Below are 26363 nucleotides of genomic sequence, written 5' to 3'. Positions count from 1 at the left end.
TGGTCTGTTCATATTCAATTCCTCCAGGGCAGACATCAATAATCATCGGGCAACATGCTGTTGGGAAGTGTTACTTACCCTTTCCCTAATGGCACAACCCTGTGAATTTAAAGTGAGGCAGATTTTTGGATTAGGTTGGATTAGGGCTGGTGGGATACGGGGTAAAAACCCGGTGAGCCCGGCCAGTAACGTAGGGGGGGGCGGCCCTGGTGCGGAACGTGCAGCCGGGCCCCCCGCCCCCCTCCATACGCAAGTATCTACCCGGAAATCGTTAGAGCACAAGCTGCCAGGGGGCCCTAAGGGGGTGCGGGCCCTGGCCCAATTGCACCCCCTGCCCCCACCGGTAGTTCTGCCACTGGCCCCGGCTCTCATGGGCCCCACCGACCCAGACCTGCACCCTTCTGCTGTCCACACAGCCCGCACTCCCTTCTGACCTCTCCCTCCTCCGGCCCCAAACAAGAGAACAGGTATGTGCTGGGGTAAAGATTTAGGAGTTTCACCTGTAGAATCTTTACTCATAGAGGGAACCCCATAGTCAGGGAGTGAGTTAACCCTTTCCATTCAGGTAGGGGAGTAATCCCTGTAGGATAGATAGGACTTCAGCCCTGTAGTGAGTTACCAGCAGGTACACCGGATCTGGCCTGTTGATTTCCCATCAGCCTCCGTGACACCTGCAGTGGATTTCTTCAGGATTTCAGCAAACCAGTTTCAAGCTCATTGTGGATTAAAGCTGCCAGACTGCTTCTCTGCATCTGCTCTGCCTTTCGGGATTTATTTCTCTTCCACTACCACTGGGAGTTGGTGAGATATTTTGCTTTTCACCCGCTGGGATTCATCAAATCTGCTCTATTCACTATCACGCTATCACTCTATCACTATTGTATCCTCACAGATTTTCAGCCAAGGGGTGAACCAATGTTACATTGATTAATATTTTTTTTTATGTTGACATTGTTAATTCACTGTTCTCATTGATTTGCTTACATATCTTCTTGCTAATATATTACAATTCTTAGATATTGTGTGTTTTTTTTGTCTTTTTACATTGGGTTACTAATCCCTTCTGCTGCAATTCCGTGGGAGTTGTATGCCCACTGTACATGGTTTTAGCCTTTGCTGGAGGCCCATAAAGGGGTTGTTCACCTTTGAGTTATCTATAAAGGAACAGTAACACCAAAAAATAAGTGTTTTAAAGTGCACTGGTAAAACTGGTGTGTTTGATTCAGAAACACTACTATAGTTCATATAAACAAGCTGCTGTGTAGCAATGGGGGAAATTGAAAAAAGTCTATATGGCATAGGTTAAATAGTGGATAACAGATAACACCATTATGTTCTACAGAGTTTATCTGCTGTGTAACCTGAGCCTTTTCTCATTTGAATGGCTGCCCCCATTGCTACACAGCATCTTATTTATATAAACTATAGTAATGTTTCTGTCCGGGGTGGACAAGGGGGCCCAGAAAATTTTGTTTTATGGGGCCCGGTGATTTCTGATGGCGGCCCTGGGCATACAGACTCAATACCTTGCATTGAATTTAATGAGCCAGACAACAAAGAAATGTCCTGTGCTTAGTGGTGAAGACATGAGCATTAGGTGTGCCACCCTGAACCCACAAAAATCTGGATTATTTGATTATAATGGAGTCTATGGGAGACAGCCTTTCCGTAATTCAGTGATTTCTGGATAACGGGTTTACGGATAACGGATCCCATACCTGTATATCAATAGAAAATAAAGGCAAAAAAATAATATTAACAAAATGTATTATATTGTACAGTTTATTAATAAGGGGGTCTGCCATTTTGGGAAGAAATTCACTCAAACGTTATGAAAAGCATTTCTTCTCTTTAATGTATTTCCAGACAACTGCCATTAAGTGCTACCTGCTGATTGGTCACCGTGTAAGCAGTAGACTTTAGAGCACTTTTTACATTACTCTATTAGCATAATTTCTGTGTTACAGAGACTGTGGCATGTGAGGTGCAGAACAGCACTGCAGTTGGGAGGCATTCTATCCTCATAAAATGATCTCAAAGTATTCTGTTTTATTGTAAAATAAAAGCAACGTCTTAAAGGGGATCTCCAGTTAAAAACTGAAAGACCTCATTCTAAGCAACATTTTTATTGATTATAAAGCAGTGCTGGTCTTGTTTTTTATATTCTTGGTCCTACTGGATCTCACTTCTGAAACAATGTAGCAGCAGCCAGCTGATTATCAGACCTGGAGGAGAACTTACATTTGACTTCTGCTACATTATTGTAAGAGTCAGAACCAGAGAACATCAAATAACAAACAGACACTACTTTCAGTGCAAGTTAGAGCTTCATCTAGGCTGCCAGTCCACATAGGGGCTACCAATAGTCAATTAAAGCCCATATTTGTCACCCCCAGGAACTTTTTGAATGTATATGCTGCCAACTTTTTTTACAATTAAATGTGGCTCATGGGTAAAACGGTTGGGGACCCCTGTTCTATCCTCTTCTATGTAAAGTGCCATATGGCCTTCTAATTTAGCTCTCCGGCCTAATTAATAGAAACTTGCTATGATATATCTCAGATGCCCTTGTGCTATGTTCCTCATCCTGTTTGGTTCCTTAAACCAAAGTTTTTGGGGACAGGGGCAAGAGCACCTTCTGTTTATTTGCTAAACTCTCACTATTCCAACAATGGGTAAAGGCTATAAGTTGGACTATCCCTCATTCTGGGGTCCTAGCCATGTTGCAATGCTCAGGGACCCTATGATCTCTAACTTGACCAGCACAGGATCATGGGAGTTGTTGTTCAGAAACAGGTAGTGAGCCAAAAATAGCTATCCCTAGCAGTGTATTTATGTTCTTTGCTTATGAGGTGCCTCAATTGTTCTGCAAATAAATGGCACGTTAAGCTGGTTTCTGGCAGGCAGACAATTTAAAGAGATTATGATTGGGCGCTGCTATCAGCAGATTCCAACTGGAAATCACTGAGGACAGCTTGGGAGGGGTAGGATTGGATGTATAAGGACTGCCTTGCCGTACTCCTATCTGCTGTATAAAGCTCCAATACATCACAGCTCTACAATAAAAAGCAGCCAATAAAAGCAGCCAATTGGCCCATGTCTTGGCTATTGGGAGGGCCCACCTGACTGATCTCTCTGGTTCATAACTGGATACGGGGCAATCCAATGGCACAGTGAGTCGTTTTGCTGCCATGCAGTGATGGGGTTCTAGACTCCGTTCTAGACAGGGCACTATATGCAAGGAATGGATATGTTCTTCCTGTTCTGCCAGGTACTCCTCCATCACTTACTGTAAAACATAAAGAAAAGTTCCATGGTTAAGTGTCCTATACAAGTGCTCAGCTGGCAACTACTGACTGTAATCCCTTTTGCAAGTACAGGTATGGGATCCGTTATCCGGAAACCCATTATCCAGAAAATTCAGAATTACGGAAAGGCTGTCTCTCTCCATTATAATTAAAGGAGACATTTTGTGTAAAAAAATAAGAATGTACCAGTGCATTATACTCATTTTAGATATAGAACAATTGTGCTTAAAAAAAGTAGTGTTTCAGGCTGATAGAATACTTCTGCAAAAACCCTAATAATCCCTCCCTTCCACTTCCTGCTCCCTGAATTCCCAGGCTGTGCAGGGGAGTCAGCGGCACTCAGCTCACTGCCTTGTAGGACAGGAACCAATCCGCAACTAGCAGGACCTGATAGGGAACTGAAGCCTGTCTTAGCTTATGTGACTGCAGGGCTGTGATTGGCTGCCCCCCTCCTACTGTGCTTCTGGCAGGGAACGTTAGGACACACCCACCCATCATTTGAAACAGGGACCAGTGAACATCTATAGGGAGCTCCAATAAAGGGGCTATTTTTGAAGACAATCATTTTTAACACCATGTAAAAGCAACACCATGTATTACTTATAATTGCCTACAAAATTAAATTTTTTTTTTATTTATCCTATATGCCTGCTTTAAATAATCAAAATATTTTAAAATGATTTCCTTTTTCTCCGTAATGATAAAACAGTAGCTTGTACTTGATCCCATCTAAGATATAATTAATCCTTACTGTTGGCAAAACAATCATATCGGGTTTATTTCATGTTTAAATGATTTTCTAGTAGACTTAAGGTGTGAAGAACCATATTATGGAAACATCTGTTAACCAGAAAACCCCAGGTCCCGAGCATTCTGGATAACAGGTCCCATACCTGTATAAGATAGGATCAGTGTTGAAAGCAGCACCCTCTAGTGCTCACAAATGTGCACAGCAAACTGTATCTGCCTGCAAATTATTTGCAATTGAACGACCTGCAATTCTACTGCTAATGAGGTCTCCCGTATGGATTGTAAAATGCTGCTGCTTCCTGTGAATAAGCCTCCACCAAATCTACATACAAATGCCTTATGTGAAATGAAAAATAATTACAAAGGTAATTTTGTTAGTAAAGTTCACCCCCTACCCAAGTTGGGCTCATTTATAAACACAAATTTGCACAGTAACCAATGACAACCAATCAGATGATTGCTTTCAGTGATCAGCCTGCAGCTGTCTGCAAAAAAAAAAGCCCATCACTGATTGGTTGCTATCGGTTACTGTCTAGGGGCAAATTTACCCAGCGTTCATAAATTTGCCTGGAATGGAAAACAAACCTAAGGGTAGGATTACACTGACATTTTCGTCGCGATCCGACGTGCTGCGACAAAACGACTGCCACTAGTCACATGCGACAGAAATAAGGTAAGACAGAAATGTCGGATTAAGTCGCAGCGTTGATCTGACGCAACATGGCTGTCAGATGCAGACGCTGCACGCTTGTCGTTTTGTTGCAGCGCGTCGGATCGCGATGAAAACGTCCATGTAGTCCTACCCTTATAAGTAATTAAAAAGTCCTAAGTTTGCTCTTAGCAGTAACACATAGCAACCAATGAGATGTTTGCTTTGCTCTGTTGTGTCAGTCATTTTTCTATATTCGCTATATTGTTATTCTATTTATATATATATAATATATATTTATATTATAAGTAACCAACTAGTGTAGATATGGTCAAGGCTTATCCCATATTTCCATGTATTTTTTAGGAGCTCTCCATTGCAGAGGGTTCGCTTTGTATTCAAGATGGTCACACGTTGACGTCTTTGTGCCAAGGACCCGGCTTCAATGCCCGAATATAGGTCCTTTGCACTAAGTGCTTCTTGGTGTTTTAAATAAGTATAATGACTTAATCTACCGTTTCCTGGCTTGCTGCTGTGACTCTGACTTTGCTACTATCCGCCTGCCCTGATCTTTTGCCTGGAAATTGACTATGACACTGTGAATTGCACTTTTCTATATACACAACATCTATCTATCTGCTCCTACCCTCCTGAGCAGGGTTGGACTGGACCGTGGGCCCACTTCCCAAACTATTATTCCTCCTCTCCTCACTCAACCTCTTTATTTTCCTAGTCTTCTATATCTACTTACTATATTCTTCCATTATTAATATTTCCCCATAAAGAAATACGGAATGACCATGAAATAGGCCAAATGGTTAGAAGCAAGAGGCCCACTGACACCTGGGCCCGCCGGGAGTTTTCCTGGTATCCCGGTGGGCCAGTCCAACACTGCTCCCCGGCGTGCATGTGCGAACGGCGGCGCACTGCACACCATTGTTTTTCTTTGGGGGCAGCAGATTGGGGTAGCCGGGGCCCACCGAGTTTTTTCCCGGTGTCCCGCTGGTCCAGTCCGACCCTGCCCCGGAGCTATTAGGCCTGACAGTTTTGTTCAAAGCTCTACACAATATTGTCCAGTGCATTTCGCAAGTCTCCCATACTACTTTCTTATCCAAAATCAGCGTGTTGGGGGGTCTTACTTGCTATTGATCGAAATTGGCTTCTTCCAGCATCTACCAGACCACCAACTATTTCGCTATAGAAAAGACACTAGGGGCAAGGGTGGATTTATTCATGTTTGTTTGTTTGTTAGACATTTCTTGAATCCATTTTGGGCCATTTAGATCTATTAGGTGCTGGGTGTTGCCTTGTGTGTCCCTCCCTCCTTTTATCAATGTTTCTATAATTAAATCTATGCTTATTCCTGAATGAAAGGGAACCAGCAGCATAAGGCCTTTTCTTTTCTTTCACAATGAGGTCTGTTTCACATTTATCAAATTTGTCCCTAATGCTACGCTTTCAGCATTCCATTCAATCCTTTTTCTTTTATCCAATAAAGTTGTAGATCTTTGACCCTGAAGTGACCAATCTTCCCCTTACTTAACCAATCTCATTAAATTCATTGGATTGCATGGAACACCATCTGTTCTGCCCATTGCTAGACAGATTTCGCTGGAAGTGTAAAACACCCCTACTGAGATCACTTTTCCCAAAGATGCCTGCCTACATTTTGTGTAGTTATCTAAAAAAAAATAATAATGCAAAATCTAATATGGCAGGTTCTAGTTCCCCTTTAAGGTATCATTTTACAACCATGTTTGTTTGCCTAATCTGATAAATGAAAGTTTCTTATCAGAGACAAGGTGAATATTGCAGTATTAGGGTAGGACTACATGGACGTTTTCTGCGCAATCTGTCGAGATGCAACAAAACGCTGCGACAAATCGCATTCAACAGAAATAAGGTAAGAGATAGAAATGTTGGATGAAGTCGCAGCGTCCGTCCGACGCGACATGACTGCCAGATGTAGACGCAGCGTGTTGGATCGCGCCGAAAACATCCAGGTAGTCCTACCCTTAGGGGCAAATTCATCAAGGGTCGAATTTCGAGGGGTTAAATCCCTCGAAATTCGACTGGGGAATAGAATCGAATAGACAATTCGGGCGAATTTACGCGCTGTCGAATAGTCGAATTGGCGAATATACGCCAGGCGAATAGGCGCTCGATCGAATATTCGCTCGAAAATGCCTTTTTATTCGATCAAAAACTTGGAAAACAAGCCTATGGGACTTTCCCATAGGCTTTTAAAGCAATTCGGTAGGTTTTAGGTGGCGAAGTAGGCAGTCAAAGTATTTTTAAAAGAGACAGTACTTCGACTATCGAATGGGCGAATAGTCGCAGCGTTTTTGCGCTCAATCCAGTCAGGCGAATTTACGCCAATTCGATAGTCGAGGAGCACAAAAATTCGAAGTTTTTTTACTTCAAATCCTTCACTCGAAGTTAGTGAATCGGCCCCTTTATGTCAAGTTTCACTCGTGCCATGAATAAATGTGGAGCCCAGAAACATGAGCATTCCATGTGGATTAAACCAACGACGTCAATAACACAACTTGTGCAGGGGACGCAGGAATGGGGGGAACATAGGAAATGGTTTATTTGCACAAACTGCTGACTCCGTTATCCTTCGATTAACATGAAAATGGCTGCAGTGCAACATAAGGGAACCATCAGAAAGAACAGGTGCTGCGAGAGACAGATAAAGGATCCAGGAATATAGTTTGGCTTCTAACAGAACCCGCCTCCCGCGCTTATGCTGCTTTTCTATTCTTCTCCTCTAAATCTAACCTGGAATTACAGATTTTTAAATATATACATAATAATATGTTTCAAATATAAAAATACTCAGAGCTTTTAACAGGGAAAAAAACTGCATTCAAGTGGAAATGTAACGGATAAAAAAAAAAGAAAAAAATCACAAACTGCCATGTTTAACCCTTATGGTGCCGACATAAAAGTACCATCGGCGATGCAGATTCTACGTTTCCCAGTTGCATTTGAATCTGTGATGTGTGTGTTCCCAGGTAGCAGATAACAGAACAGATTTTTGCTTTACAGTTTTCTTGATGTATTTCATGTTTTGCTTGTGACCTGGGTATCCCAGACAATTGGCAGTTGATAAAACCTGAAAACTGAAAAACTGAAACTGGATGGAAAATTGCTCAGAGTGCTCTTCTGCATTCTATTGCAATGTACATTCTTTTTTCTTTTGTTTATAAGATATTGTCAGGGCAAAGCTCAGGTGTGAGGTTGGCAGGTAGGAGCCCGGGTCTTGTATAACACGGGTAAAGTGGGTATTTGACCTGTTGATAGGCCAGAAACATGTTGTTACAGAGAAGGAAAGTTTATTAATGAAGATGATGGCAATATAAACAGATGAGAGCAAGACAAAAAATGCGTAAGTCCTCATAGCACGCCAGTGGTCAGAGGCAGGCAGCAGAAAATGACAAGTCCATATAACAGGCTGAAGTCAGGGAAAACAGATTGCTCATGGCTAGATCCCACTATACCTCCTTTGGTACAGAGTAACATAGTAACATAGTACGTTAAGCTGAAAAAAGACACACGTCTATCAAGTTTAACCTTTTAACTTTTTTTTAACCTTCCTAACTGGCAGTTGATCCAGAGGAAGGCAAAAAAAAAAACTTCCAAAGCCTGTCCTATTTGCCTTAGAGGGACAAAAAAATTCCTTTCTAGCTACAAAATGGCAATGGGACCAGTCCCTGGATCAACTTGTACAATGAGCTATCTCCCATAACCCTGTATTCCCTCACTTTCTAAACACCATCCAACCCCTTCTTAAAGCTATCTAATGTATCAGCCTGTACCACTGATTCAGGGAGACAATTCCCTTCCCAATATTTAGCCGGAAGCTCTTTTCTTCTAATCGGAATGGGTGACCTCGTGTCAGCTGGAAAGACCTACTTGTAAATAAAGCATTAGAGAGATTATTATATGATCCCCTTATATATTTATACATAGTTATCATATCACCCCTTAAGCGCCTCTTCTCCAGCGTGAACATCCCCAATTTGGCCAGTCTTTCCTCATAGCTAAGATTTTCCATACCTTTTACCAGCTTAGTTGTCCTTCTCTGTACCCTCTCTAATACAATAATGTCCTGTTTGAGTGATGGAGACCAAAACTGTCCGGCATATTCTAGATGGGGCCTTACAAGTGCTCTATACAGTGGAAGAATGACCCCCTCCTCCCGTGACTCTATGCCCCTTTTAATACAGCTCAAGACCTTATTTGCCCTTGATGCTGCTGACTGGCATTGCTTGCTACAGACAAGTTTATCATCTACAAGGACTCCAAGGTCCTTTTCCATAATGGATTTGCCTAGTGCAGTCCCATTAAGGGTATAAGTGGATATTTTTACATCCCAGGTGCCTGACTTTACATTTATCAACATTGAATCTCATTTGCCACTTAGCTGCCTAGATTGCCAGTTTGTCAAGATCCTGTTGCAAGTGTCACATCCTGGATGGAATTAATTGGGCTGGATAGTTTTGTGTCATCTGCAAACACTGATACATTACTTACAATACCCTCCCCATAGCTATTAATAAACAAGTTAAACAAAAGTGGACCCAATACCGAGCCCTGAGGGACCCCACTAAGAACTTTACTCCAAGTAGAGAATGTCCCATTAACAACCACCCTCTGTACCCGATCCTGTAGCCAGTTTCCTATCCATGTGCAAACGACTTCATTAAGCCCAACAGACCTTAGTTTAGAAAGCAGTCGTTTGTGGGGCACAGTATCAAACACTTTGGCAAAATCGAAATAGATCACATCAAATTTGTCTGACATGACCTATCCTTCATAAAGCCATGCTGATTGCTGCTCATAATGTCATTCACTAGGACAAAATTTTGAATGTGATCCCTTAAATAGTTTTCCCACCACAGATGTCAAACTTACTGGCCTATAATTGCCAGGCTGAGATCGTAATCCTTTTTTAAATATTGGAATTACATCATCTTTTCTCCAATCCAGAGGCACCATACCAGATGAAAGTGAATCTGAGAAAATCAGAAATAGGGGCTGGTCTAAAACTGAACTAAGCTCTCTTAGAACCCGGGGGTGTATGCCATCAGGCCCTGGAGCCTTGTTTACATATTTTTTTATTAAAGCTTTATGAATCATATCCTGAGTCAGCCACTGACTAGATTGAGCTGAGCCATTAGTGCAGCTATAAATAGTGATGGGCGAATTTGCGCCGGTGAAAAATTCGCGAAACGGCCGATTTTTTCGCGAATTTATTCGCTGGTGGCGTATCCTGCAAATTTGCTGCGAATTCGCGCCTGCCGATTAAATTCGCCCATCACTAGCTATAAAGTGAGCCTGCGAACTCAAAAAACTTTTTGGGGTTAGTCTTAGCCTCAGCCGCTAACATTCTTCATTTCCTTTCTTTGCCTTCCGGATTTCAGTGCTCTGAAAGGCAGCCCTCAAGGCATTAAAATAAGCTTTTATGAAATTCATGTTTTTTGTTGCCCCAGTGTATATTTACTTTTTGCACCAGACATTAAATGATATAACATTATGGTTACCCAGGGGTTCAATGACTTGCACATTTGCTATAAGTTCTGGGTCATTTGAGTTTGCTATGAGCAGCTTGGTTCATGTTTTGTCCACCAGATGGCCCAGATGATCTGCAGATTGAGGTATAAATGACATGTCCTATATTAATTAGTTGGTAGAGTACTGGATAATTGCTCTATGTATTTGGTCTCAACACACAGTCCGTCTTCACATGCACCCCAACTTTTGCCATCCTAGGCCTGGCCCTTTGTGGCCTCCCCACAAATCCGTGCCTGCCCCCCCAAATGTCATCGACACACCCCTAATGTCATCATCACTGCCCCCCATTTGGATTGCACCAAAGCAAAACGAGACAACCCTAGTTGTTGTTGAGTTTGATATCATTCTCTATTGTTTTACATTATTCTATTATTATCTTTTATTTTTATCTCTGGGGATGTTAATGGTTCCACCAGTGTACAATAATGTAAATAGTTATGTTAAATATTCAAATAGCAAATAAAACAAATAATAAAAATAGTTACACAATATTAAGTAATTAATAAAAACTGAAATAATATTGAATACAGATGTAATTTACTACTATGTATAAATTAATGTCTTGATTAAATGATATAAATGGATAAAAGTGAGTCTAAATAGTAAAAAAGCAAAATAAACACTGGGGGGAAAAAGGGATCTCTTCCTTTTAACCTCAGACTATTTGTCTTCATTAGTGAGCAGGGGGCAGTGTGTAAATTACTTATATAAAGTAATTTGATTTATAGGGAAAGGATTATCAATATAATAAAATAATATAGAAAGATATCAAATTGAACAACAACTAGGGTTGTCTCCTTTTGCTCTGGTTCCATAAATGTGGAGCCCAGACACTTCTCATTTGAGCATTCCATGTGGTTAAAATCAGAGAAGTCAATAACACAACTTGTGCAGGGGACACAGGAATGGGGGGAACATAAGCAAGGGTTTATTTGCACAAAAATCCTTCTAATAACATGAAAATGGCTGCAGTGCAACATAAGGGAACCCACAGAAAGAACAGGAGCTACAAGAGACAGATAAAGGATCCAGAAATATAATCTGACATTTAATGGAACCCGCCTCCTGCGCTTGTGCTGTCTCTTCTAAATATAACCTGGAATTTTAACTATTTACATAATAATATATTCCAAATATAAAAATAATCAAACAGAGCTAGTGATGAGCGAATAAATTCGCCAGGCGAATTGGCAACGAATTTCCCTGTTTCACCACCGGTGAATAAATTTGTGCATTGGAAAAGTCGCTTGCGTCAAAACCGTCGCATGTTACCACTATTCAAATGCTCATTGACTTTAATGCCAGTGTCGACCAAGCAAAACAGGAGAAATTCGCCCATCACTAAACAGAGTTTATAATTTCCTGTTACACCTTTAAGTGAAACTGTAATTGGGATAAATATTTTGGGATAAAATTTTTGAAAAAGCTCTGGAAGTGCTATGAATATTTCATTTTCAATTTGCCCGCAGAGACAGAACCTCAAAAAATTACTCCCCCCACCCAGGGCCATTTTTATATTAAGGCTCCCGAGGGCCTGTGCCTAGGACGGCACGGTTCGGGTGCCTATTTTTTATGGGTTTTTAAAAAAAAAAAAAAACCGCCACGGATTTTCATAGGAAATCCGGTGACGGATCTGAGGGGGGGAGGGATAGGGGGCAGAGGAAGCACGCGGAAGTGACATCACCAGCACAGGGCGCTGACATCACTTCTGCTGAATACGGCATGTGACATCATGTGCATGACAAGCTGACATCGCGCACGACGCAGTGGCGTCACGCGCATGACACAATGACGTAACACGACGGCATTGGACCTAACCCCGATACTGTACTGTACTTTCTACTCTTCCATGTTTTTATTTATTTATTTAAATTCAAATATGTGAATTTTAGGTGCAGATTTATTAAGGTTCGAATGTTAAATTTGAATTTGAATTTTCAATTTAGTTTTTTGTGTCAAAACTCACAAATTAGAATTTAAAAGCACCAACTCGAATGTGAATTTGAATGTGAGATTTATCACACCTCGACCAGTTCTAATTCGATTATTCGCCACCTAAAAGCTGCTGAGTTCATATACAAGTCAATGGCAGAGGTCCGTTGAACCATTTGAAGATGTTAATTCTCTTCCTGACATTCAAGTTTTTTTTTCAGAGTAAAACTCAATTCAAATTCAGTTTGAATTTTCGGGTCAGGACTATTCAATCGAATATTAGACGTTTAAGTATTTTCATAAATAACCTTCCATTCGAGTTGTGAGTCTATTCGAATTTATTGGAGTAAAAACAAATTCACATAAATTCGAAATTCAACCTTTGATAAATAACCCCCTTAGAGTTTTCTTTCCATTCGATTAAACTCAACATTTTTCCTTTCCAATCGAATAAATGTTTGCCTATTTATTCAAAATTCGAAAAAGTCCCTGAAAATAACTTGAATGCATGGAATTCATATTCTACACATCTTTTTTTTATGAATCTACATAGCTGTCAAAATAATTTAAAAATTTTGAAAAAGATTGCTACATTTTGCCCAGGACAGCTCCCATTGACTTCTACATGAACTCACAAGCTTTAAGATGCCAACGTTTTACATTTAAGTTTTTCAAAAAAAAAGAAATTTAAGCTTCATAAATATTGAACAGTCAAGTTTTTAAAACCATAATTTGAATTAAATTCAAATTGGGAAAAAATATGAATTTGATTTATAAATCCACCCCCATAGCATGTCTGCACATGACACCATAAACTGTGCAGTAAAAACAAAAATACTGTTAGATTTCCAGAAATTGCCAACTTTTTACTGCTGCTCACTATTCAGTGTGTTTTCAAGGTGTCAAATTAGAAAGGGTGGAAATTATTCTTATGAACTTCTTGTAAGAGTTGCTTACTTAACAGACAGGAGGCATTGCCATCAAAACTCAGCAATACCTCCTGTATGTCTGAATGAAACGACGCTTGCAGGTAACACACAAGAGCCAACCTCAGCCAACTGGAGATCACAGAGAAGACTAAGCTACAAGTCAAAGTCAGATCAGTCAAATGAAGGCAATAGGGGGCAACGTTTGTAAGAAAAGCAACAAGAATTGTATGTGCCGCTCTTTATGGAGACATTGTTCATCTTCAGCAACAGGCTGTATCTATTAGTTTCAAAGACTGAATGATAAGACTACAGAGAGTCTGTAGTGATTAATAGTGTGAAGAGTCTTTATGTCAAGATGACTCCATGTTATCTTTGTATGCAGTGTTGTCATGGGTTCCATATTAATCAATGGGGAAATGTTATGTTCAGGCTTCTGAACATTGTCTTTAGGGCTCTCCGTGCTACAGTGAGTCATGGAGTTGACTTAGAGACCATTTTCTCCAACAGGTTCATCATCCTTTCCTGTAGCTGCAGACTTTGCACTTGGATGATGTTTTGCTGATCCAGTATTCGGCGCATCTCCCTGCACGTCTCTTCCATGGCTCTGCTCAACCTCTTCTGCTCTTCCAACATGCTCTCCATCACTTTTAACTTCTTCCTCTGGAAACTGAAGGCCTGCAGCTTTCTTCTCTTAACTGCTCGCTCCCCCGATCTGAAAAAAAGAGGATACAATCATTTAGGCACAGATCAGACCTCAGGTTACCCTTATTGTACCTGCCCCACATAGTTACATGCTTTGGCCATAGTATTCAGGTGGGATAATACATTTAGTTACATCTGTATACAAGTCTGGGTTTTCTCTGTAAACAAGTCGAATGCATACCAGGACAAGGAAAGAAAGAGGCTGCTCTGATGTTCTTCTGCTTAGGAAAAATAATAGAAACTTTCTCAAATCTTTCCTAAGCAGAAGAACATCGGAGCAGCCTCTTTCTTTCTCCTGACAATTTCCTTGACTACTTGGTGGTCAGACTGGTCAGAAAATGACCAACAGGTGGTGCTGTTGTAACAAAAGTCATTCATATTAATAGCACGTGTGTCTCTTAATGTCTTGGAATAAAAAGAAAATAAATAATGAACAAAAGTGCTTAGAATAGCCCCCTCATCAATTTTACATTCACTTATTTTAAAGGTTTACTTATTCTTATACATATTTATCAAAATCCTATTTTTTCAGATTTTTTAAGTAAAAAAAAAAAGTCCAAACAAACTCTTATTTATCATTGGAAAAACTCGTTAAAATCAGCTAGGAAAAATAATTGAAAAATTTGGGTTTTTGCAAAAAAAAAACAGAATTTTACGTGTTTATGCCGAAACTAAAAATTTTCTTGAAATCGCTCAAAACCCCATAATTTTTCGGATTTTTGGCTGAAACTCAGCACAGACCATGATACTTCAAATTTGAAATGGGACCTTTGCCATTGACTTCCGAAAGCTTGGAGATTCGGATTCTGACTTTTAGCAGCCTCGGGGTATAATAAATCATGAAAAATTTGAGGGTTTTTTCCTCTAGAAATTCGTGCTTTCAAGTTAAAAAAAAACTTGCATATGTGGCCAACAGTTTATACTACCTGCCATATAAACCAGTGTTGATTGTGCACTTGCTTAAAAATCTTACTATTTGGAAGTTATATGTAATGATTAGGTGTTGCTTGACTCATTCCCTGGATCATGCAAAGACTCCACCATAACTCCCTCTACAGCAGATGCTCATGCCATACAATAGCAAGTGGTAACGTTGAGTTGGATTTGGTGGCCAACCAGTGGGTTTAGTCTTCAGTGATGGGGTGAGGGTTAATGAATGTTAAGAAAATTTCATTTAATTAATGAACTTAACATTTATGCCGATGCACATCCATTTACATCTTACTTTATGCGTAAATGATAGTTATAGTGTTTCTTCTGCCAGGTGGCACAGCAAGAGATCCTGATGACGTACCTCAGTTTGTAAGACTGGAGACTAGCAGAGCTGTCTGAATTGTCATCCTCAAAACAGTCTTCCCTTTCTTCGTAAGTGAACTGATTGTAGGACAAGTAAAGTGGAGTTGACTTGGCAGAGGGGGACTGTGAGGCCTCTGTGTGAGAGGTGGAGGGCCCTGGTTGAAGCTTTATATCGTTGTGCTCAGGCAGCTTGGATAAGATCCGATCGATAGTTTTAAAGTAAGGCCAGTCTGGAGGGGCGGTCTCTCCGTCAGTCATACATTTTAATTTCCTACACAAGGGCAAAAATAGTCAGTTAGGTGCATAAAAATGGAAACATTGCTCAGTTTGTAGCTACAGTTCCCCAGTCTGTAATGGGAATGCACTTCTGTGAATAAAGGTGAATGTCGTACATCCCAAGTTAGTCAAGACAAGTAAAGCCATTAGTTGTGGCAAAGCAGACTTTGCAAGACCCCATTATTTCTATATAATACACAAAAGCCATGAATATCTTGTAAATAATATCCTTATAAACGGTGAGTAGTGATATCATTTTTGTCACATGACTTGCTAAAACTTGTGTATTATAATAAATAAAGTACCCCATGTTGTAAAATATAAGGATATTAGAAGTAACCTCTGAGTTCCATGGCCTGTATAAAAACACTCGGCCTTCGGCCTCATGTTTTTATATGGTCATGAAACGCCTCGGTAACTTATAATATCCTTATAATTTACAAGAGGGGGTACCTTATTCACTATATAAACAGCCCTTTAGCTGTTGGTGTACAACTCCAGGAACAGCCCAACACTCTTCAGCTATCAGAGAATTCTGGAAACACATGAAAGGCTACAGGATGGAAAAAAAATCCCACCAAAGTCATCTTCCTGTTATCTGATTTTGGCCACTTATTATAGCCACGTCAGTTTTCAAACCTCAATAAGGGACCTCCATTCTTCTAATTTATGGGTAAGAGCACACCTGGCAATTCAGGGAGATTTAGTTGCATGGTGACTAATCTCCTCTTCTTTGGGGCGACTAATCTCCCACAACGACTAGAATGAAAAATCGCCTGCGGCATGGCACCCACGGTGCTTCGTATTCTGAATTTGCCCGAAGTTTCCTCGTGAGGCAACTTCGGAAAACGAAGCGCCGTGTGTGCCATGCCGCAGGCGATTTTTCATTCTAGTCGTTGTGGGAGACAGGGGAACAAATTCCCCCCGAGTCACCAGGTGTGCCCTTAGCCTAAAGGGATGCCTTTGTGTCTACTGGGTCACAAATCATACCACCCCAATCTATTATTAACCATTTTCACAAACATGACCAGTATTTTCAATAATTACTACTTAAATATTCTGTTATGATTTCTGAAGGATTTATGATCTCTTGCTAATCTTTTAGCATCACAATCACACAATACTTTCCCAACATATTATCTCATGGTACCATCACAATGCGCAGCTTTTAGGATACAGCGATTCCTGGATTTGGTTTGGGATTTGTCCAAGACTCTTGTTGAACCATATATGAACCCGTAAAAATGATATGAGTTTAGACCTTTGGATGATAAAAGGTGCATATTTTCTTTCCATTTGCTAATTTTTTTCTTTTTACTGATTAAACTCATATGCAAATTAGGTTTCAGATTTGATTTAAGAATTTTGGTGGAGGATTAGAAATATTATGCCAAATTGAAAAAAAAATAGATTTGGTGGATTTCTGCTAAATTGTCTAAATTACATATTTCCATTCCTTATCAGATTGCAATTTTTTTAGCATCACTGTCCGTTATGACTAGGGATGCACCAAATCCACTATCTTGGATTCAGCCGAACCACTGTATCCTTCGCAAAAGATTAGACAGAATACCAAACCGAATTTGCATATGCAAATTAGGGGTGGGAAGGGAAAAACATTTTTTACTTCCTTGTAGGGATGCACTGAATCCACTTTTTTGGATTCGGCCGAACCCCCGAATCCTTTGCAAAAGATTCGGCCGAATACCGAACCGAATCCGAACCCTAATTTGCATATGCAAATTAGGGATGGGAAGGGGAAAACATTATATACTTCCTTGTTTTATGACAAAAAGTCACGTGATTTTCCTCCCCGCCCCTAATTTACATATGCAAATTAGGATTCGGATTTGGTTCGGCCTGGCAGAAGGATTCGGCCGAATCCTTCTGAAAAAGGCCAAATCCTGGCCAAATCCCGAACCGAATCCTGGATTCGGTGCATCCCTACTTCCTTGTTTTGTGACAAAGGGTCACGTGATTTCCCTCCCTGGCCCTAATTTGCATATGCAAATTAGGATTCGATTCAGCCAGGCAGAAGGATTCGGCCGAATTCAAATCCTGCTGAAAAAGCCCGAATCCTGGCCGAATCCCAAACCGAATCCTGGATTCGGGGCATCCCTAGTTATGACTTTACACTTAATAATGGGCTTAGAATTCTGGTGTGCCATGGAAATGGTTTACGTTTGTCATTTGTCCGGCCAGGCTGGGAGTCGGGACAATAATCCAAGAGCAAATGAAATACGCAGGTTTCTTGGAATGTTATCCAAGTTTATACAAGTATGGGATCCATTATCCGGAAACCGGTTATCCAGAAAGCTCTGAATTACAGAATGGCCATCTCCCATAAACTCCATTATAATTAAATAATACAAATTTTAAAAATGATTTCCTTTTTCTCTGTAATAATAAAACAGTAGCTTGTACTTGATCCCAACTAAGATATAATTAATCCTTATTGGAGGCAAAACCAGCCTATTGGGTGTATTTAATGTTTATATGATTTTCTAGTAGACATAAGGTATGAAGATCCAAATTACAGAAAGATCCGTTATCCAGAAAACCACGAGCATTCTGGATAATGGATCCTATACCTGTGTATAGTTCCAAGGAAGTTTAGCCATAGTAAGTGGGTTTGTTTGTCAGTCTATTTTTTTGATGGAAATGATTGCAACATATAACTTGATGCAAAATGTGAACTTATTTCATGCTGATTAGTGGGGACTTATTTCTACAAAGTGGTCTAATTTAGTTGCCTTATAATATTGTATAGTAAGCCATGTATAAAGCAGGATAATGTACACACTGTACGTATTCAAGGCAAGGGGCGTGATGAAATCAGCACATACATAACACTTTACTTTAACTTTTCATTTGTTAAAATGGAATGCACTAAGCCCCATGGAGAGGTAATATAGAAGCATTACTTTCACAAATCGAATTCAATTAGCCAGAAAAATGAACACACTCCAGGGAACGGTTCTTAATAAAGAAGGACTCATGATAAATTCATAAAATGACCAATTGTAACATGACCTTGTCAAACGTGAGTCATATACTCGGCCATAACTGAGAAACGAGAAAAAGGAGCCATTAATCAGAGGTGCCCAAGAGATAGATCAACCCGGCATAGTCCATAAACAGTTCCATTATGTCCCCATTTTGGTTACTTCCCACCCATCCAATGCAACTAAAATAGACCAGGAATGAGTGTTGTTCATTTTAATCCAGTAATATATTTTTATTCTGGCATGCAATTAAAATGTACAAGTGTATTATCAGCTGCCAGATAAAGAGACTCTGCTTCTATTACAGGTAGGAAATAAAGTGCACTGAGTCATGACAGTATCAGATTAGGCCAGTGGCTCTTGAACAACATGTTCCCACAGGCCTCAAAGCAGGGGATTATTTTTTAATTCCTGGCTTGTAGGCAAGTGTAAACTGCATAAAAAAACAGGTGTGTGGCTAAACAGAGCCTCCTGTAGGCTACTAGTCTACATAGGGGATACCATATAGCCAATCACAGCCCTTATTTTGTACCACCCAGGAACTTTTTTCGTGCTTGCGTTGCTCCCCAACTCTTTTTATATCTGAATGTTGGAGACCCCCAATAAAGGCCTATGGTACTACATGGCAATTTAAGGCATAGATTATTATGGTCCCAACCAGAAATTATGTAAAGAAGAACTAAAGTTTAACTAAAGAAGTAGGTAGAAATGTTGTACATGATGTTTTGTGCTTCTGTACCAGCCCAAGGCAACCACAGCCCTTTAGCAGTAAAGATCTGTGTCTCCAAAGATGCCCCAGTAGCTCCCCATCTTCTTTTCTGCCGATTCACTGCACATGCTCTGTGCTGCTGTCACTTACTGAGCTTAGGGACCCACTCACAATATACAGTACACATAGAATAGAAATGTCACAATATAAGGCTGATTAGTAATTAAACAGATAATTACTACATGGCAGCACAGAAACCAGTGCAATTAGCATCAGAATTTAATAATCAGCAAACCTGTAGCATCAGCTTATATTACAGCCAGGGAAGCTCATTTTCTGCTGGATAATTAGTGACGAGCCCTAAGCTTAGCTTCTCAACAGCCAATCAGAGCCCACTGAGCATGTGAGTGTCACAGACACTTTCCAAGATGGTGACCCCCTGTGACAAGTTTGAAGTCCTGGATCATTGCTGCTATTGACAAGCTGAAACTTTAGCCTTGTGCAATAAGTTCACTATATAAAATATGGCATTTTAAGCCACATTCATTTTTAGGGTTTAGTTCTTATTTAAATCTAATGATCTCCAACAAATCAAAATGCATCATAAATGTGCATGTAATAGAACACATGGGTAAAAATTACCATAATATTGTCTAATTTCATATATGTAATAAAAAAATAAATAAAAATACAGCCAACAAGGGCACTAAACCAGGAAAGTTAATTTTACTATATTAAGGTCATTTATTGAGTGACTCAACGGACACTATAATATTTCTGCTAAAGCAGTTTTCATTGTATTCCCTTAGGAAAGAAGTGCAAAACAAGAACCTGTGTTCATCAGAGGGAAGGAAGGAGGAAAGTATATACAAATCTACAATTTAAAAGGATCAGATTCATTTAAAGGGGTTGTTCACCTTCGAGTTAACTATTAGTATGATGGAGAGAGTGATATTTTGAGACAATTTGTAGTTGGTTTGCATTTTTTCGCCCATTATCAGTACATTTCACTGAAATCCTAAAAAATAATATCCCTGATTTGATGAATTAGTATGGTTGTTCTGTATGGAATACATATAGATATACTGTAAATATGGATGAATGCTAAAATAGCTTCTGATTGACTGAATGGACATCCTGTTATCCAGAATGCTTGGAAACTGGGGTTTTCTGAGATCTTTCTGTAATTTGGATCTTTGTATTCTAAGTCTACTAGAAAATCATGTAAACATTATATAAACCCAATAGGCTGGTTTTGCTTCCAATAAGGATTAATTATATCTTAGTTGGGATCAAGTACAAGCTACTGTTTTATTATTACAGAGAAAAAGGAAATCATTATGAAAAATTTGGATTTGGATAAAATGTAATCAATGGGAGATGGCCTTCTGGTAATTTGGGGCTCTGCACCACCAATTCCAAGTGCTGTGTGGGTTGAGCTGCAGGGGTACAATTTAGTGCCCCTTACTGCACTTTAAATATTCTCCAGGGAAACAGAGACTCTCAGTGGCCAAATTATCCTGAAAAATTGTAGAATGTTTGACTGGCAGTAACTCTGAACTCAGCCTCTTCCAGACTTGGGAGGCAAGAAGCCAAAGTCCCGAGCATCTTCTTTCTCCACAATTGATCATTAAAATCCCTTGAATCCATTTTCACTTACTACACTTATCATTGCACTTAATTTTGTTTGTCCTTTATTTATTTTAGTTCACTCTTATATTTTTAGTTATTTACATCCATACTGACACATATACTTATATACACACTTTTTAAGTGTGCACCTGTGCATTTGGTTTTACTTTGCCTTTACTACTTGTATATCATTACATTGTTTTAAAAAATGGGTGTTGGTTTGGGCAATCACTCCCTCTTAAAATCCACAAGGTAGTGGCGGCGGGGGAGGATTTAACCTTTAGACTGAAACCAAGGCTCAGCAGACATTTACTTCAATTAATGCTATTATGCAGAGAGGCACAAGTTAGGGACCACCATATGGGGTTTACCTTGACATGGTATGGTGGCTTTTCAACTTTATGATCATAACTTTGTAACTAAAAACCCCTGTTCTGTAGACACATGCACTTGCATTTATACTGAATTACTTATGAGACAGGGGACCAGGGAAGTGCATTGTAGGTAGCACTTCCACTCTACTTAAATATACTTTAATTTAGCCTTTAGAGTGCTTCCACAACCCCCCGAATTTTGTATATAAAAAAATCTGTTTGCTCTTTTGAGAAACGGATTTCAGTGCAGAATTCTGCTGGAGCAGCACAATTAACTGATGTGTTTTGGAAAAACCATGACAGTATTTAAGTACAGTTGTAGGTAACCAGCAGCTGAAGAACCATAGGAAGATGGTCCAACACTCACTTGGGGACCACAAAATCGGAGTGGCCATGTGCTCCGCCACAAAGATGGCTCTGCCTTCTCATGGGCACAACAGGACATAAGAAGGTACAAAACTCATAGAACTATTGGTACAAAGCAATTGGGATCAGGCATCGGGGAGTCGAAACCATCTTTCTTTTGTAGAAAGAGAGAAACACTGACCCAACTAGTCAAGTTGAGCAATTTGTATGGCAAACAGTTGTGCCATTAATATTAAAGTGGACCTGTCACCCAGACACAAAAATCTGTATAATAAAAGTCCTTTTCAAATTCAGCAAGAAATCCAATTTCTATTTTTTATTAAAGCATTTATAGCTGTTGTAAGCTCAATTAAAAATCTCAGTTGTCAATCAAATATTGTCTGCCCCTCCTCTATGCCCTGGGCATAGAGGCGGGGCAGACAATTGCTTTCACTTTCCATTCAGCACTTCCTAGATGTCACTGCTCTCCCCACATTCCCCCGTTCTCTTCACCATTTAATTGTGTAGCCAGGGCATGGGGATGGACATCAGGTCCCCCATTCTGGTGCACAAACAAGATTCTGAGATGATACAAGACTTGTCTTAATAACAGTGTCCACAAAATGGCTGCTGCCTGCTTGTTATAATTATGAATTCCCTGACTGAAGGAAACAAGATTCAAATAATTTATATTGTGTAATTAAAGTTCATTTTGCTTGACTAATGTGATAAAATAGGATTTTGAATAATTGTATTGGGTGACGGGTCCCCTTTAAAGTACATGTAGATCTGTGTGCTTAAGAATTAGGGAACAGTTCTGCAGCGAACTTGTTCGCGCGAACTTCGACTGTTCGCGTCCGCCGAATGTTCGCGAACGTCGCGCGACGTTCGCCAATTGGTGTTCGCGTTCGATTCGAAGTAAAATTTCGTTCGACCATTCGACCATTCGATCGCTAAAATCGAACGATTTCCATTCGTTCGAACGATTATAAGCATTCGATTGAATGAAAGCATTCGATCGAATAGCTTCGATCGTTTGATTCGAACGAAAATCCTTCGATCGAACGAATAAAATCCTTCGATCGAACGATCGAACGATTTTATCGAGCGTTCGAAGTTCGCGAACCGTTCGCGAACTGTTCGCTTTTTTTGCCGGTGTTCGCGAACGGCGTTCGCGAACACATTGGCGGCGGTTCGCTACATCCCTATTAAGAATTGAAACTGTTAAACTCAAATAAAAATAAAAAATAAAAGTACATGTAGAATGCTTAAGTGAACGAAACCAATATGGCGGCTCCCACTTACAGTACATGTATAAATGCTATATAACAGTAGAACTATTCTGTGCACACCATATGTGATCATCCTTTACTGCCTGATCAAGAGAACATAATATATAAATGAAACCACAGAATTAAATACAATGGGAGTTAAAAAATACTCAGGGGGTGACTTTGTGTCCATCCCCACCACTTACTAATATCTAATTTCGCCTGTATCCTGAACTGGGAAACTCTCTTATAAACCTACAAAGTGGCACAGGTCTCTCATATCCCTATTATATAATGCTATGTGGAACGATGGCGGCATATGTTATTAGGGCATTAACTGAATATCAGATACGGAACACAGGGAGTAATGATTGTTCTGCAAATAGACCAACTAAAAGTAAAATGATTCTGGATATTTTCTCTTCCATGTAACGTCCCATAGGCAGGAACAGACATAAATACATATGAATGGGAGCAGCACGTTACAGTCCTCTGCTGGGAGAAATCCAGAAAACCAGCAGAAATACTTTATATATTCATTGATTCCTTAGCTGCTTTTCCACTGCCCTTGCACAGATAAACAATAGGATTGCCCCCAGTTATAATGTATGTAAAATTGCTAATAGGCAGAGAAGGAATGTTCTACTAAGCTGCTCATATTAGGGGCCAATGACTCCTGGCACAAGTTCTAGGGCAGTTGGAGGCACAAAAACGATCTCCTTACTCCTTACTGCTCATTCAAAAAGCCTTGTATTCAGGGTCTGGCTGTGCTCCACATCATATGTAGGATAAAGAAAAAGGCAAGTGAATGGCAGCCTTGTCTTGTCCACCCACTGGGCAGGTCATAACTACAGGTATGGGATCCGTTATCCGGAAAACCACAATCCAGAATACGCTCTCAGTTATGGAATGGCCGTCTCCCATAGATTCCATTATAATGAAATAATCCAAAATTTTTAAAATGATTCCCTTTTTCTGTGTAATAATAAAACAGTAGCTTGTACTTGATCCCAACTAAAATATAATTTATCCTTATTGGAAGCAAAACCAGCCTATTGGGTTTATTTAATGTTTATATTTTTTTCTAGTAGACTTAAGGTATGAAGAGACAAATTACGGAAAGATCCATTATCCGGAAACCCCCAGGTCCCATGCAGTCTGGATTACAGGTCCCTTACCTGTACATTGCTCCCTAATTCGCAGATCATCCACTATGTGCTTCCCCTTGTTTGCGTCTCATGAATACAGTGCTGGTGAATGCTCTAGGCTCCACGTGCTCTAGGCTCCACGTGCTATAGGCTGCACATGTTCTAGGCTACACATGCTCTAGGCTGCACATGCTCTAGGCTGCACGTGCTCTAGGCTCCACATGCTCTAGGCTGCACGTGCTCTAGGTCTAGGCTCCACGTGCTCTAGGCTGCACATGCTCTAGGCTGCACGTGCTCTAGGCTGCACGTGCTCTAGGCTCCACATGCTCTAGGCTGCACGTGCTCTAGGCCCCACATGCTCTAGGCTCCACGTGCTCTAGGCTGCACATGCTCTAGGCTGCACGTGCTCTAGGCTCCACATGCTCTAGGCTCCACATGCTCTAGGCTCCACATGCTCTAGGCTCCACGTGCTCTAGGCTCCACGTGCTCTAGGCTCCACATGCTCTAGGCTGCACGTGCTCTAGGCTGCACATGCTCTAGGCTACACGTGCTCTAGGCTGCACATACTTTTAGGCCACAACAAGGCAACAGCTACAGAAGTGCCCCACAAGACCATGCTGAGGGTAAAAAGGGCAGCAGATTCCCCTAAATTGGCAAAGAATCTTCACCCAGGTTATTCCTTCATTACCAGCTGTAAGCTTAGTTTTAGCAGGGTTGTGGGGCAGGTATGTACCAGACAGACACACATAGGGCCTATGCCTAGGATGGCAGCCCACAGGTACCTACTGTATATGGTAAATGCAAAATTGGCAGATAGAGAAATCCCCTCATAGGCTTCCAGCAGATACTTTGTGCTGAATCTGGTGGTGGAGCATGTGCGATTGGCACATGCACAGTTTGGGAGGCATCAGTGCATGTGTGAATTGCAGGGAAGGTGTGCTTCTGTACCAGCGCAAGGCCCGCACAGCTCTTTAATATAACGATCTGTGTCTCTGAAGATGCCCCAGCAGCTCCCCATCTTCTTTTATGGTGATTGCCAGCTGTGGGCTGCTGACACTTACCTGAACTTAGGGACCCACAACTCACGATATACAGTTTATATAGAATATAAAAGTCATGATGCAACACTGATGAATAGATCAGCTATTTCTGTTAATATTTGAATAATATTCTATGACCCCTAAGCTCAGCCTCTCACCTGCAGCCCAGAGCACACTGAGCATGTGCAGTGCCACCGACACTCAAAAGATGGCCTCACAAGATCCAAATTAGGGAGCTGCTGTGTGTAGCTTTAAACACAAGGGGCATTACCGGTACTAAAATTATTATTAAGGGATGCACCGAATCCACTATTTTGGATTCGGCCAAACCCCTGAATCCTTTGCGTAAGATTCAGTTGAATACCGAACCAAATCCTAATTTTCATATGCAAATTAGGGATGGGAAGGGGAAAACATTTATTACTTCCTTGTTTTGTGACAAAAAGTCATGTGATTTCCCTCCCCGTCCCTAATTTGCATATGCAAATTCGGTTCAGCTGGGCAGAAGGATTCGGCTGAAGCCGATTTCTGTTGAAAAAGGCCGAACCTGGCTGAATCCCTATTAATATTATTAATAATTAAAGGACTGCTGAACCCCTTTTTAGGCTTTATGTTTATATTGTCCCAGGAGAAGCAGCCAAGGCGCTAGTGTGTAAATGCCGCAATGCTGCTTTAAAAATAAAGATCTTCTAGTTGGCCCTTAGTTGGCGCATAGTTGGCATTTAGTTGGCGCAGCGACAGGCTTTTCTCTTTTTTAGGGGAAAAAAGGACTTTGAAAGCGAGTAACATGAATAAAATGATTCGTTAACAAGCCGGAGCTGGAAGGGTTAAATCGCTTACCTGTACTGGAAAGTCATGTTTGTAATTTTGATTTTGATTTCTTCCCCGTGGCGGTGCTCCCCGGTCATCTCAAAGAGCTTGTTCGCCATTCGCTCGTAAACTTTGGCGTTCCTTTTGGTCTGTTTCAGCTCCTCGAAATATTCCTCCCAGACCAGCATCAGGCCCCTCATCTCTGCCTCAGTCCAGTTCCTGGCCCTCCTGTGCTTCTCGCTCTGAGACGACACAATATAACTGGGAATCTCAGCTGCAGCCATTGCTCCTGCTGCTGAAAGGCTTTTTAAAAGAGGAGGCCGTTTATCTGGGGCTTTTTAAGTAGTTGTTGCCCAGCTAGGCATGCGTGTCTGTGGGAGGCTGGGGGGGAATAAAAAGAAAACAACCTGTGAATGACAAGGGAACATATGAAACCCTTTTGCAACAGCTTGAAGTCTGAGAGCATAAAATGGGGCCTACGTCTGACAGGCTGGAATTTAGTTAAAAGCTTTTAAACAGGGAAACGTCATTTTGATGTCACGTTCCCATGGCAACAGAGCAACTGCATAAGCTACAACAACAAAAACCTTTTAACTGAAAGCCA

The 26363-nt window shown here is 40.6% G+C and overlaps 1 protein-coding gene across 1 annotated transcript; it reads right to left on the bottom strand.

The window, feature by feature from the left end:
• Positions 1-13225: 13225 nt before the first annotated feature.
• Positions 13226-26363, bottom strand: msantd1.S (Myb/SANT-like DNA-binding domain containing 1 S homeolog). Its single transcript, XM_018243018.2, has 3 exons — positions 25790-26363; positions 15148-15420; positions 13226-13863 (listed from the first exon to the last, which is right to left on the bottom strand). Exons 1-3 carry the CDS (start codon positions 26041-26043, stop codon positions 13623-13625), a joined length of 768 nt encoding a protein of 255 aa, XP_018098507.1. The 5' UTR covers positions 26044-26363; the 3' UTR covers positions 13226-13622.

Source organism: Xenopus laevis, chromosome 1S (assembly GCF_017654675.1).
Source record: "Xenopus laevis strain J_2021 chromosome 1S, Xenopus_laevis_v10.1, whole genome shotgun sequence".
In the NCBI taxonomy this organism is placed as follows: domain Eukaryota; kingdom Metazoa; phylum Chordata; class Amphibia; order Anura; family Pipidae; genus Xenopus; species Xenopus laevis.
Note: the sequence above shows the minus strand (reverse complement) of the source record. Positions and strands in the feature narration are given on the sequence as shown.